General features: G+C 50.0%; 1 protein-coding gene across 2 annotated transcripts in view; it reads left to right on the forward strand.

Annotated features, from left to right (window-relative positions):
* The window catches only part of IQCA1 (IQ motif containing with AAA domain 1), a 154,880-nt gene that overhangs the window by 82,018 nt on the left and 59,776 nt on the right, over window positions 1-13,086 (forward strand). For both annotated transcript variants that reach the window (XM_014862589.3, XM_070489334.1), the window contains exon 9: window positions 9,213-9,288. In XM_014862589.3, coding sequence (XP_014718075.1) covers window positions 9,213-9,288 — 76 coding nt within the window. The remainder of the gene's footprint in view (window positions 1-9,212; window positions 9,289-13,086) is intronic.

The raw sequence follows: 13,086 nt of genomic DNA on the forward strand, positions 1-13,086 counted from the left end.
CTGGAACTCAAGAGCTGTGCAGTCATTATCCCTGAAGGAATGCGGAAATGCTCAGATGAAGACCCTAGGGTGAGAGTCATGGATATAAAAAGATAGAACAGATGGAAACGCTGTCAAGAAGGATGACTGGCCTGGTGGACTGGGTGTTTGAGGAGGAGAAGGAGACCAGAGTTCAGGGGGATTCCAAGTGTCTTGAGTGGAGCAATGGGAAGAAAGAGGGACAGGAGGACAGGAGCTGGCTTCAGAACTATGCCATTTCAATGACGGCAGGACATTAGGGAGAAGTTCAAACAGTTAGTTGGAAGATCAAGACTAGTGGTGTCGATGCAGAGCCCTGTGCAGGAAACCCTATTGAAGGCGGGAGAGTGGATGAGTTGTAGGAAAACCAGTGTGGGTGCAAGTTGGAGAATCTGGATTACATCCACATATTAGGGCAGGAGAAGAGATGAAACCAGTGAGGGGGATGGGAACAGCCTGGGAGGCAGGAAGAAATTCAGCACAAGAAGTTCCAACTGGGTGAATTTCTGGAAGAATGAAAGGAAGGTTCTCCTTCTGTCCCTAGTCCATCCACCGTGAGAAGAGAGAACCAAGAATATGATGGAGGCAAAGTCAGGAGATTCTTTCAAGAGAGGGGGCCACTAGTGTCAAATGCTGCAACAAAGAGAGAGAGTTTGAGAAAAAGGTATGGCGACAAGCACATCTCTGGGACTCTGACAGCTGTTTCAAGTAAAGTGTGGCGAGCATCAGGAGGTCCAGAAGGCAGACTGAAAGCAGGTGATGGGCTTGGGCTGAGAAATGAGGGCAGCTAGCATAGATACTCTTTCAAGAAGTCACAAAATGATTCATAAAGTCAGGCGAGAACTTTAAGATGAGGAAGAGCTGTAAATGTGCAGTGACAAAGGGAAGAGTGCCACTGGCATGGGAGAGCCAGAGGGAGGTCAGGGCTCGAGGGAGGTCCTGGGGAGGCAGGCAGGAAGGAGATCATGCTGAAGAGAGGGAGACGAGGTTTCTCTGCAGCAAAGAGCAGTAGAGAAGCAGAGGGGTTTTAAGAAGTGAGAAAAGTATGGGGAGGAGGAAAGCCATTTTATCCAAATGGCCTCATTTTCTCAGTGTAATAGGAAGCACGTTTAGAACCGGAGTGACACTGCGCAGCTGGGAACAGGCCAAGCTCTCAGCGAGTGGATGGATGAGAAGACTGATGTGCTGGTGGAGAAGCCAGCTACATGGCGACCATTTCAGGATTCGGTAGTTACCACTGTCCTGATCCACCTGTTGGCTGTAACCAGGACCAGAACCAGACTGATTCAGGGTGACTGTGTTCCCTAGACCCTGATTTCCCAATGTGTGAATTTCTGCAGACACAATAGAGACTTCCTTCCATGCAGAGTAAGAAATAAGGACAGAGGGATCCCTGGATTCCTTTGCTGGTCTAAGACTTCAATTGCCTGGCCCCTTGCCTAAACTCTCATCCAATTACCATATCAAGCAAGATATAACATTTATCACTCAACCACGTTCAATGCAGAGGGGGAAAAATTAGGTTATTGGCTAGCAAAAAGAGAAAAATAAATGGAAGTCGCCTGGAATGCATGACCCAAAGTTAACCATCCTTAACATGTGGGTGTGTATCCTTCCAGAAATTTCTTTATGCATATATGTATACAAATTGTTTCTTATGGTGCATTAGTTCCAGTAACCGTTAACTGTCATATGCTGTAATGGGATGCTGGAGTCAAGGTGAAGGTCAGGGACTAGGAGGAGGAGCATGGACGAGAGCCCTCTGGAGCCTAGGAGAAGGCCAAGCATCCAGCTCAAGCTAAGTCTTCTTAAAGGGCAAAGAGATCAGCGGGTGGACAGAGATAAGAAGGGCTTTCCCAGCAAAGAGGGCTCCAGTTGGGAGAGCAGGGCCTGTGGGGTTGCAGGGGTGGGTGTGGAGCCTGGATTGTGGTGGGTGGGCTCGGGAAGGAGGCCAGCCGGTGGTTTGGATGGCCCATTTGAGCACGTGGTGTGCTCCGTCCACTATAATAATAGCCAGGAAGCTCTGATAGAGACTAAACATGGACACCATCAGAGAAAACTGGGGCAGATGTCTTTAGGACATAGCTGTACACTTTTAGACTTCTCACCGTAGGATCTCTCAGATCTGTTGCCCGTCTTTTGTGTCAGAAGGAATAGCATTCTGAAACTTGAAAAGGCTTGAGTGACTTTGATCCTCTCGTCTCCATGGAATGTGTGAGCAGGGAAATAGAACGACGCTCGAAATGCAAGCTCGAAAATAGTTAGGAGATGCTTCATTTTTTTTCCAAGTTTTACGAGCTATCGTGTTATTTTGGTGCATTTTTATTTTTAAATACAGTTTTTAGCGATGAGACTTCTGGGCTGCTTTTTCACTTCTGGCTCTAGAAGCAGATTGTAATTTCACTCTCAGTTCAGTGTGAAATAATCGGCTTCCTCCGAATACCAGTTGAGCCCACCCCATGCCCAGGACACAGAGCCTAAGGGAACATGTTAGGTCAAATGAAAACCACTGAGTGATCCATCTGACTTTGGAACTTGTATATCGACAGGCATTTGCCAAAATGCATTCTCTCATTTTAAAAGTGTAACAGATGCTGCCCTATTTGAATTTTGCCACATACACACCAATGTGAAGTGCCAACCATCCCTCGACAGCCTACTTCAGATGCATATGTTTGCTGATAGAAACTTTGCAACAGAACCTCCATTCATTTGAATCTCTGTTTAAGCCAGCAGGAAATTATCTTAATAGTTAACGTTTGGGGTGAGGAGTGGGCAGACACACTGTTTCTCCCTCTATATTCTCCTTATTTCTCTAAGATAAGTACCTAGGATAAAATATTTGATGGTGAGAGATCTTTTGGAACCGTTGCTCTGCATTTTCAACTCTGCATTCCTCAGTATATCTCATTGACTGTGATTAAGGAAGCGTAGAAACGTTCTGCATGAAGCATTTATCTGTGTTATATAAGAACAATTTCGCACAGTAGATGGAAACTTAATAAAAATGGTCAGTTTCAGTACACCGGCTTCATAAATTTAAAAAGCCAATCATGAGCCCTCTACTAGTTTATTGGTACTGAACAAATGCTTCGTCCTTAGCGATTTATGATGCATTGGGCCATAAGGGAAAGTGGGGAGTTGATCTGAAAGCAACTGGCTGCTCTAAAAGAATCTCCGTGGGGGGCCAGCCCTGTGGCCGAGTGGTTGAGTTCATGTACTCTGCTTTGGCAGCCTGGAGTTTGCCAGTTCGGATCCTGAGCACGCACCTACATACCACTCATCAAGCCATGCTGTGGCAGCATCCCACATAGAAGAACTAGAAGGACCTACAACTAGTATATACAGCTATGTACTGGGGCTTTGAGGAGAAAAAAAAAAAGAGGAAGATTGGCAATAAATGTTAGCTCAAGGCCAATCATCCTCACCAAAAACTATACCTTAAATAAGTAAATAAATAAAAGAATCTATGTGGTTGAACTTGAACTTCATAGCGGGACCAAGAGGCCAGGAAGCAAGGTCTCACTGCTGCTGATTGGGATGTTTGAACCGTCGAAGAGGAAGGGAGGCCCAGGAGGCTGGAGCCCTGGAGCTGGCCCAGTGTGCAAAAAGATGAGAAATCCAGATGCTGCAGACCACAGATCACAGCATGAGGTGCCGCCAAGCTGAGAAAGACAGATAGCACAGGGACTTGACTCTCTGCATGAGGGTGGGAGGTGAGAGCACCCGTCTCTCATGTCTTCGTTACTGGGTCAGTTAACAGGCAAGGGGGGCAACAGAGATATAAAATCAAGGAGACGTGAATAGCCACTGTCCTCCAAGAGCGAAAAGTCAATTAGGGCACAAAAAGTAAGAAATTGACATTTATTAGAAATCAACGTACAAAACCATTTATACAACTTTAAGGAGAAATTTAAGTACATGGGACATTCATGAAAAAGACAGGAGGACTTGTCAGCTCTCCAAAGCGTGATGTGATAGAAATGTCAAAACGGCAGCATGCCTGAGGGCCACCTTCACATCCGGTGTAGGCCATGAAGGACGTTGGCTGTGGCTCCACCTGTAAGCAGTAAACCAGCACCATTCCTTAACCGGAGCTTGGGTGACTACATGATGTCCATAGGAGATAGCCAATGGTTGAACTATCTGGAAATATCTTGCTGAGCAATGGATGAAGGAGCCAAGAGGGTTTCACCTTGAGCTGACCTTGGGCATGAAGAGAGTTTGGCTTCTCGGAGGCCCCAGGAGAACGGACTGGGCCTTGGCTGACAGAAGGAAGGCCTCAGTTAATCTGTGGTCCTCGCTCTGGCTGCTGATTAGAATGCCCAGGGTGGTTTTGAGAAAAAAGAAACCCCAATATAGATGTCCCACTTGAAGAGATTCTCACTTAATTGGTCTGGGGTAGGGCTGGGGTCTTGGGAATGTTTTTTAAGCTCTCCACAGGGTTAAGTAAAATGAAAGTGTTTGCTAATAATGGAGACAGCTGAAGAAGTGAGTGTGAGAGCACAGGCCATGGCTGGACATTGCCCCCTTCACCTCGGTGGGCAGGCCAGAGTGTGAGAGCTGAGCTGCATGGGGAGGAGGGGGATCTGGGAAGGCGACCCCCAGTTTCCCTGGAGGAAAACATGGATCTGACAGTCACGGGGAAGCCCAGGACCTGGGAAGAGGTGACACCCCGGTAAGAGGCGACACCGGCAGACATCGGTAAGAAGAACTGAGATGTGGCGTAACGGGGGTTTCCAGGGCATAGTCAGTGAGAATCCAGGAATCCTAGCGTAGGAGAATCGGGGATCCTGCAGGCAGGCCCCAAAGGCAGAGCCTGAAGGATGCATCCTGTAGCCCCAGCTCCTAAAAAGTCCCACACACAGTAGGTGCTGGGGAAATGCTTGCGAGTAAACAAGATAAGGTCATAAAGCTGGCAAACAAGCAAACAAAACAAGACAAAATGAAATTTAGCCACACCAAATAAAGAACTATAAATTAAGAATAAATACTGTGTTATACCTATTCAGCCGGCAAAACTTTTAAACCATTATCATTATGCTACCATGTAACAGACCTCGCATATGCATCTAAATAAGGGGAGAGAAAAATGAAGGGTTCCTTGGATAAAGGTGATGGTGATGCAGCTGATTTTTAAATTTGTTATGGCATTGTTGTGATGATGTCCTTTGTGCAATAAATAAGCGTTTTTGCAAAATACACAACGTGGCTCTGCCAGCAGAAGCCAAAGGTGGGCTTAGAGGAGCTGCTGGTGAGCCAGCCCCCAGCTTTCTAGACATCCCTGGCTAGTGTCTGGACAGAGCAGACACTCTGTGATACGTATGACATTTCTGAATGAGTGGAAGGGCTGGAACATCCCTAGGCTCCTGGTCCTTATGGGGACTCATTGGGCTTATAAGGTGGCAACACGGGCTCACTGAGGTCAGCTGAAGATAAGATGGGGCAGCACCACGTGGGGGGGCTCATGGCCAAGAAGCGCGGCCAGTGTGGGCTGGAGCTGGGAGTCCTGAGGACCCAGGTCCACTGGGACCAGCTCCTGTGTCCATCTCCTTCTCTAAAACAGTCCATATGGCAGCTGGGATCCACATTGTCACCTCCCTCCCACTGGCCAGTCCACCTGTGTTTTCCTGTCCCCGTGCAGAGAGAGCCAGTATGACTGGCCACTGAGCATGGCTGGTCAGTCCAGCTCCTCGGGGTCGGGCTGCTCCTGGACAAGAGCATCCTCTGTTTACAACACTCTCCGGCCACTTGGCTGAGCTGGCAGTGGTGTGGATACTGGTTGAGAAGTTTCCATCAGGAAGACAGTGGACCCAGGCAGCCACCAGGATAGGGTGCCCAGGGTACCTGTACCACCTCCTTCGCAGTAAAAGATTCAGGAAGAAAAGTGACTTTGGAGTTGAGATGGTGGAGTTGAGATTGAAACCTCCTTGTGGAATTTCCCTCTCCCCATAATTGTCCAAATCAGCAAAATATAAAATGTTGAACGCGACACCAAAGAGTGTTTAAGGCAACTTCAAGGACTGTTCACCAAAGGAAGAAATAGCTTTGAAAAATAAAGCAGAAACTTTCCGCTGTGCTTGCTCCTCTAGTTAAAAGGTGTCTCCTGTAACTGCCAACTGTGTCATTACCACATGGAAAGCTGTACCCTGTTGAGTCACCTGAGCGTCTAGCATCGCGTCGTTGTGTACTGTCAGGGTCAGAGGTTTCCCAGACTGGCCTTACGGTGTTTTGTTCCCCTTGAGAACTTGGTATTTATTATAGAAATAAAGTTGTACAAATAGACTTCTAAATCTTATTTTTACTCATGTGCCTTAAACACCTATTTCGGGACAAGGCACTGTCCTGGTTCCGTACAGCGTACAACACATCAGCAAGATGGAATCCTTCTCCACGTGGTCTCACAGCCTGAGAGAGCAGCTATGACGCGCTCACAAATAGCGAGCGATGTGTACAGAGAAACAGTCGCCAGGAAGCAGAAGCAAACCCTTCATAACGGGGGGAGAGTCCTCTCTACCTGGGAGAATCCAGGACGGCTTCACAGAGGAGGGCACATTGCCTTGGGCTTAAGAGAAATTTCCCGCAGAAGATGGGAAAAGGGAATTCTGATCAGAGAGACGGTGGACGTCCCCACCTCCCCTCCGGCCTTTTTCCCGCACTCCAGCCAGAGTGACATCCCGACAAGCAGATCCATTCCTGCCAGGCTCCTGCGGTAGCTGCCTGCTCTCAAACCAAGTTCAAGCTCCCTGAAGAACACGGCCCAAGGCCCATCCTCTCTCTCTCTCCCCCCCCCCCCCCCCCCCCCCCCCCCCCCCCCCCCCCCCCGTCTCTCTGTTTCCCTCCCTCTCGCTCCCTCTCTCTGTCTCCCTCTCTCTGTCTCTTTCCCTCCCTCCCTCTCTCCCTCCCTCACTCTCTCTCTCCCCAGCCTCGTGTCTGTCTGCTCACCCCTGTGTGGTACACCCCGGCTGTACTGAACTTTCAATTGTCCAAACGAACAGCCTTCCCAGCTCAGACTTCACGCATACTGTTCCCTCTGCTGAAAGCACTTCCCCTCGTTATGCACCCCTGCCCTGGAGCACCAGCCCGCCGCCGCCTCTTCCCCTCCTCTTCTTTCTCCCTCTCCTCCTCCCCTCCCCCTCTGGCATTCCCTCCTCCTCCTCCCCTCCTCCTCCTCCCTCTCCTCCCCTCCTCCTCCTCCTCCTCCCCTCCTCCCCCCCTCCTGTTCCTCTCTTCCCGCTCCTACTCTCCCTCCTCTTTCCTCCCCTCCTCCTCCTCCCCCCTCCTCCTCCTCCCCCCTCCCCCTCCTCCCCCTCCCCCTCCTCCTCCTCCCCCCTCCCCCTCCTCCTGTGCCTCTCTTCCCGCTCCTGCTCTCCCTCCTCCTCCCTCTCCTCCCCTTCTTCCTCTTCCTCCCTCTCCTCTTCCTCCTCTACCCATGAAGGCACAGCCTCACCATGTAAGGGGCTCCCAGAAGCCACATATAGGGCCATCTGAGCATCTAAGGCAAAAATGACCTTAATGGTGAGCAACACATTGACAGATAGTAAAGATCCATGAGTCCTTCGTGACACCTGAAGAGAGAGAGAGTGAGAGATGTCAATAATATCTCTAAAATAATTAAACTTCCCTTCTGTCCATGAATTCTCTCTTTCCTCCAAAGACAGGCTTTGCCCAATACGGGTCTTTTTCTTGCTTCTCCAGCAGATTTTTCTCAGATCGCCAGCTCTCCTGGTCCCAAGAGTGGGCAGTGCCAGCCCTGGGCGTTGTGCCCTGGGTGGGGCCTCCTCACAGGGAGCTTGGTTTCCTGTGGCTCCTGGAAGGTGGGTTAGTTGTTCCACTGGCTTTGAGGCCCCGGGGATGTCTGGGCCCAAGTTCTCCCCTGGCTTCTTCAAGGCCAGGGGCCCCTCTCCGTGGCTGCAGCAGCCCCCGCGTGGTTTATAAGCTGTGCTTCCAGACAGGTCTCCCATGATCCCCCTACCCCGTGAAGCAGGGGCTCTCCTGCCTGCCCCTGGACTTCCTCCTTGTGGTTCTTAGCACCCTTGTGAGCGCTCGTTCGTGCGTCTTCCTGACTGCCGTTGGGGTGGGGGAGAAGGAGAGATACGTAGGGATCGGGGGCACGGGCGCTGCATGACCCCCACAGCATGTGGGACGTCCTGTGTCCAGAGTCAAGGGCTGCTCCGGAAGCAGCTGGGGAGAGACACTCGTCATCTTCTTGCCTCTCCTCCTCTGAGCTGTACAGAGAGCGTTTCGAGTGCTTTGGAAAGCTGCTCATGGACATGATGTAGACAAGCATCGCTCATTTTGCCCTTGGTGGGGGGACAATAACCATGATGCTGGTCATCAGGCACCTGACTCTTAGTACGGTGTAACATGATTGCACAGAAACAACAGGTGAGGCTTTGCAAGGCCTGGCTGCTCTGGATTGGGAGCAGCTGGGCCCTGGCGGTGTAGGGCAGAGGGGGCTTCTCTGGGGGTCAAGGCAGAGCTGCCCCCTGCAGTGGCAGGTGTCCCTGCAGGCTCTGATCTGGCTGCGCAGAGGCGGCAGCAGGGACCAAGGATGCCGTGGTTGGGCTCTCTCTGCAGTGGGGGCCCAGGGCAGGGAGGCTGGCAGGATTCGGGTTCCAGGAAGGAAGCATGACCTCCAGCTCCAGGCTGGGGCTCAGGACTGGCTTCATGGCCCTGAGAAGGGACAGGTAAGAAGGGGGCGAGCAGCCCAGGTGTGCATAGCAGCCGAGAGCTGGCAGGTGGCAGAGCAGGACAGACAGGAAGCAGCTTAACGCTGGGAACATGGTGCAGGAAGGCGGCAGGACTGCGGCTGGGAGTCAGCTTTCAGAGCCTGGAAGGAGCCAGAACATCAGACGACAGGACCAAACTCAGGGCGTGGGGTACCACAGGGGAGGCCACCAGGATGGGAAGCCGGTGTCCCACGGGACTCCTCCGTGAACCTGCAGGGGGAACTAAGTCTCCAGCACCATCCAAGCCCTGCTTGGTGGACGCAGCGCTCGCTGCTCAGACTGGCCAGCAGGGAAACTGCCCAGGGGGGCAGGCGAGGGGCTAGACCTCCGCTCCATAAACCAGGAAAGAGTCCATGTGCTTGACCATGGTCACAGCAGTAGCGACACATGCACTTTTTACTGTCCAGTCTCGACAGATAAGCTATGCCTGTAATTAACAACAGTACTATTCTGCTTCAACAGGAAGAAGACGAAGGGTGGAAGATGTCACCAAGTGTTTTTCTTCCTACGATGGAGGAAGGAAACAACGTGTACAAAGGTGGGTTTAGGAGGAAGGGCGTGGCCCCCGGGGTGTCGCTCTGTCCACCCTGCATGGCCCCTGGCCCTGGCACTCAGCGTCTGTTGGGCAGAACTAGGTGCCCCATCATGAGAGGCTGCAGACTTGCAGCTCAGAGCCAAGATCTTCTGTCCATCTGTGTTTTAAGATTCCTTTGGGTGCCTTAAAGGCATATAATTGGTAAAAGGACAAGATCACAGGGTGAGAACATGGTCTGAACCTCCATTCTGTTCTGAACCCCTAAGACTTCCACGAACATTCTCTTGCTGGCAATGAAAGGGGAGAAAGGTCTCCCCTGGATTGTTTAAGCTCAGAAAATCAACACCGTGTATACAGCATCATGTTTTTATCACGTGCGCCCAAACACCAACGCGGGATGCTTTGGTCCATTGTTGAGCATTATTATAATTAGCACAGCTATCATCTGGCTGGATCTGCGAGCTTATGAATCGGTCTTTCAGATAATTCCATTAGAATTTGCTAGAACGATTTTCCAATGCCTTTGCTTCCACTCCACCCTCCAGATAAATCCCAACACAGAATGGCCCGCCAAGATGACCCTGGTCATTAGTGCTATTTGGAAATTCCTGAAAAATGCAATAAGGATGTGAATTAGAATATTTTCAAACATCAGTCATGCGTGGGCCTCCTCCCGAATTCTGCTCTTATCTGGACAGCACCGGTACTATTCTTTCCTTAATATATATTTTTTAAATAGACTCACACCAATAAATTGAGCTCATCCTAAGTGACAATCTCAGTGTCGTCACAGGTTTGCTATGCTAGTTATACAAAGTAAGAAAGTCCATGTGCCACCTAAAATTCTGTCGCATACCACTAGTGGCAGGAATCCCACTCTGCAAGGGGGGCTGAACTGCAGTGGGAGCCAGGGGCAAGGAGGACATCGGCAGGATTCAGCAACTGCTTTATTTGGGGAGGAAGGAGGTCAAAGGCGTGATTAATATTTATTAGGTGCTCAAGACACGCACGGCTTTGCGTGTTCCACGCCCATCTCACTTAATCTTCACAACAACCAGGAGAGGTAAACATAGCTCGCCCTCTTTGGGCAGGTACCGATAGTCAAGTTTGAGAATTCATCAACTCTTCGATGAACAATGGCACAGAGCAATCACTGTCAAAACGCCCATTCACTTACATATTCATTCAACAAACCTTGATTGTCTCCAGTGTGCCAGGTGCAGAGCTAGCCTGGAGACACAAAGATGGCACATGCCATCAAAACACAATATACCAGGCGCTGTGGTGGTGGATGGGTGGGGACAGTGGCCTAAGTTGGGTGGCTTGTGTAAATTAGTCTGGCAGCAACAACATCCGGTGCGCCCAGTGAGGAATCACAGTAACCCACACTGTGGGGTCACGGGCCTGGCTGTGGGCTGCCACCAGGACTCAGGCGTGTGGTTGCAACAGTAGCTGCCATTTGTTAAGACACTACTTTGCATGACATTGTCTTTTGGTCTTTACAGCCACCCTCGTTTGTTTCGTATTCTACATGTGTGTCACCAAGCTTCCAGATAATTTTCCACGCCTTCGAACACATCAGATCGTTTCTGGTTCATTTTCTCCCCAAGACCTCCCTCTTGGAGGCTGTCAGTTGACATCCTTGGGCCTTCACTTCTCCTGACAGTCACTCCCTCATTTTCCTCTTCCTCCCTCACTTCGGTGGAGCCCGTCCTGCAGGATGTCTGCGAGGGGCTCCCAGAGGGCTTTCTAGGAGCCAGGGGCATCTACATTATCATCCTACACTCATGCTTGGGTGACAGATTCCCCCGGGGTTTGGAAGGCCTGGCTCCCTTCTTGTCTGATGTAACCACATGGAGAAAATAACGGAGAAAGAAAAAAGAGAGCAAACCGGATCCTCATGCACCGTAACAGGAAGTCAGGAGCTCATGTCCAGAACCGGTATATCCAGAAGTAGCATATTATTTAGCAAGCATATTAGTAAGCATATTATTTAGACATTGGGAGAAGAAGAGAGAAACAGCTAAGGGCTCATGTGAAGCTAGATGCCTTCACACTCTGCTCTAGTGGGATCTGTGCTCTTCCTCCCACAAGCCAACCACACTCTCGCCTCAAGGCCCTCATACATTCTGCTCCCTTTGCCTGAAATACTTGTCCCTGCAGGCCTTCCCTGAGACCCACATGAGATAACAGCCTCCCCACCTCACCCTGTGCCCCACCCCTGACCCTACTTTACTGCCCTCCATCTGACTTCGATATATGTGTGGGTGCCTGTGTGTGCGTGTGTGTGTGCATGTGTGTGTGTGTGTCTGTGTGTGAGTGTTTGCTGCCTCCCTGCAGTGGGACCAGGTCCATGAGGGTAGGGCCTTCGGCCATCGGCCGGCTCTGAGAGCAGTGCCTGGCCCATGAATTAAATGACTTATGAATAAATTCTTTACAAATTAAATAATAGATGAATAAATCAGATTTATGAGTTAATCTGAATTTACTCGATGCATTTTTTTTTTCTTAAAGATTGGCGCCTGAGCTAACAGCTGTTGCCAATCTTTTTTTCTGCTTTTTCTTCCCTAAATCCCCCCAGTACGTAGTTGTATGTTTTAGTTGTGGGTCGCTCTAGTTGTGGCACGTGGGACGCTGCCTCAACGTGGCCTGGCGAGGGGTGCCATGTCTGCGCCCAGGATCCGAACCAGCGAAACCCTGGGCCGCCGCAGTGGAGAGCGCGAACTCAACCACTCCTCCAGGGGGCCAGCCCCCCAATGCATTTTTTAATGAATGAGCAAACACGGGACTGAATGTCATTGGGCAGTGTCCCCAGAAGGCAGAGTTAGACCAGTTTTTATTATAATCCTTTTCATACTCTCTTGACTTCGTTTAAAACGATGTGCGTGGATTATTTTGATAAAAGTGAAACTTACTCTTTGGGAAATCTAATGTTGCCCGTGGGAAGCCCAGTCTGTGATCTGCTGACCCAGCCAGGAGAGGACCTTTTGTGTCATATCTGTTTCCATCAAGGCTAGAACTGCAAACAGTGGCCGCTCGGGAGCAGGAAGTGGGAAGTGTCATTTTCCTAGTAGGAGGCTGTGCAGTTGTCACCTGCCGGGTCTTTGGAAACTGAAAGAAATTAAATGTCTTCGTGGTAGAATTCTTTTCTTAGAAATCAAAGGTTTTCCTTTTCAAGTAAAACATTAGCATTTTAATCACCGAGATTAAGCCCCCTCTCCTCCGCCCCCACCCCCCCCCACCCCAATGTGTGAAACCTCGCAGGCCCCGCTTTTCACTGTCTCCGGGATAAAAGCTCATTCTGGGCTGCAGGAGAGAGCAAGTGGCTGTGGGGCTTTGAGGCCCTTGAATAGCTTCCTGCATTTATAAATGCCCATGGAATTCCTGAAGGGATTGAGAAGTGCCCCCCTACGAAAGTGTCATGAGAAAAGCAAAGTTTCAGCAGAAAACGAAGTCCGTTTCAACGATCGGGAGGTGAAATTGGCAAAGGCCGCTTGCACCGCGTTATGTGAAAAATATAGTTACGGCTGCAGGCGCAGAATGTGTGATGAGGTGCCGCTGCTTTTGCATAAATAATCGTGTCGTGTTTTCCGTGTTCCTTTCATTTCTAAGCGCATCACTTGCCAATTTTAGTCAATCTAGGGAAAGATCAGAGCAGCTTCCTTTAAATAACAAAGCTATTCTGCTTTAACGTATCCTGGTGAAACAGGTGGGTGTGCTGTTGAAGATTTAGTCATCATACAAGGGGGAAATCTGTTAAAAAAGAATCATTAGCAAACAGCACATTTTAACGCATTTAAA

The sequence above is a fragment of the Equus asinus genome, chromosome 19 (assembly GCF_041296235.1).
Source record: "Equus asinus isolate D_3611 breed Donkey chromosome 19, EquAss-T2T_v2, whole genome shotgun sequence".
In the NCBI taxonomy this organism is placed as follows: Eukaryota; Metazoa; Chordata; class Mammalia; order Perissodactyla; family Equidae; genus Equus; species Equus asinus.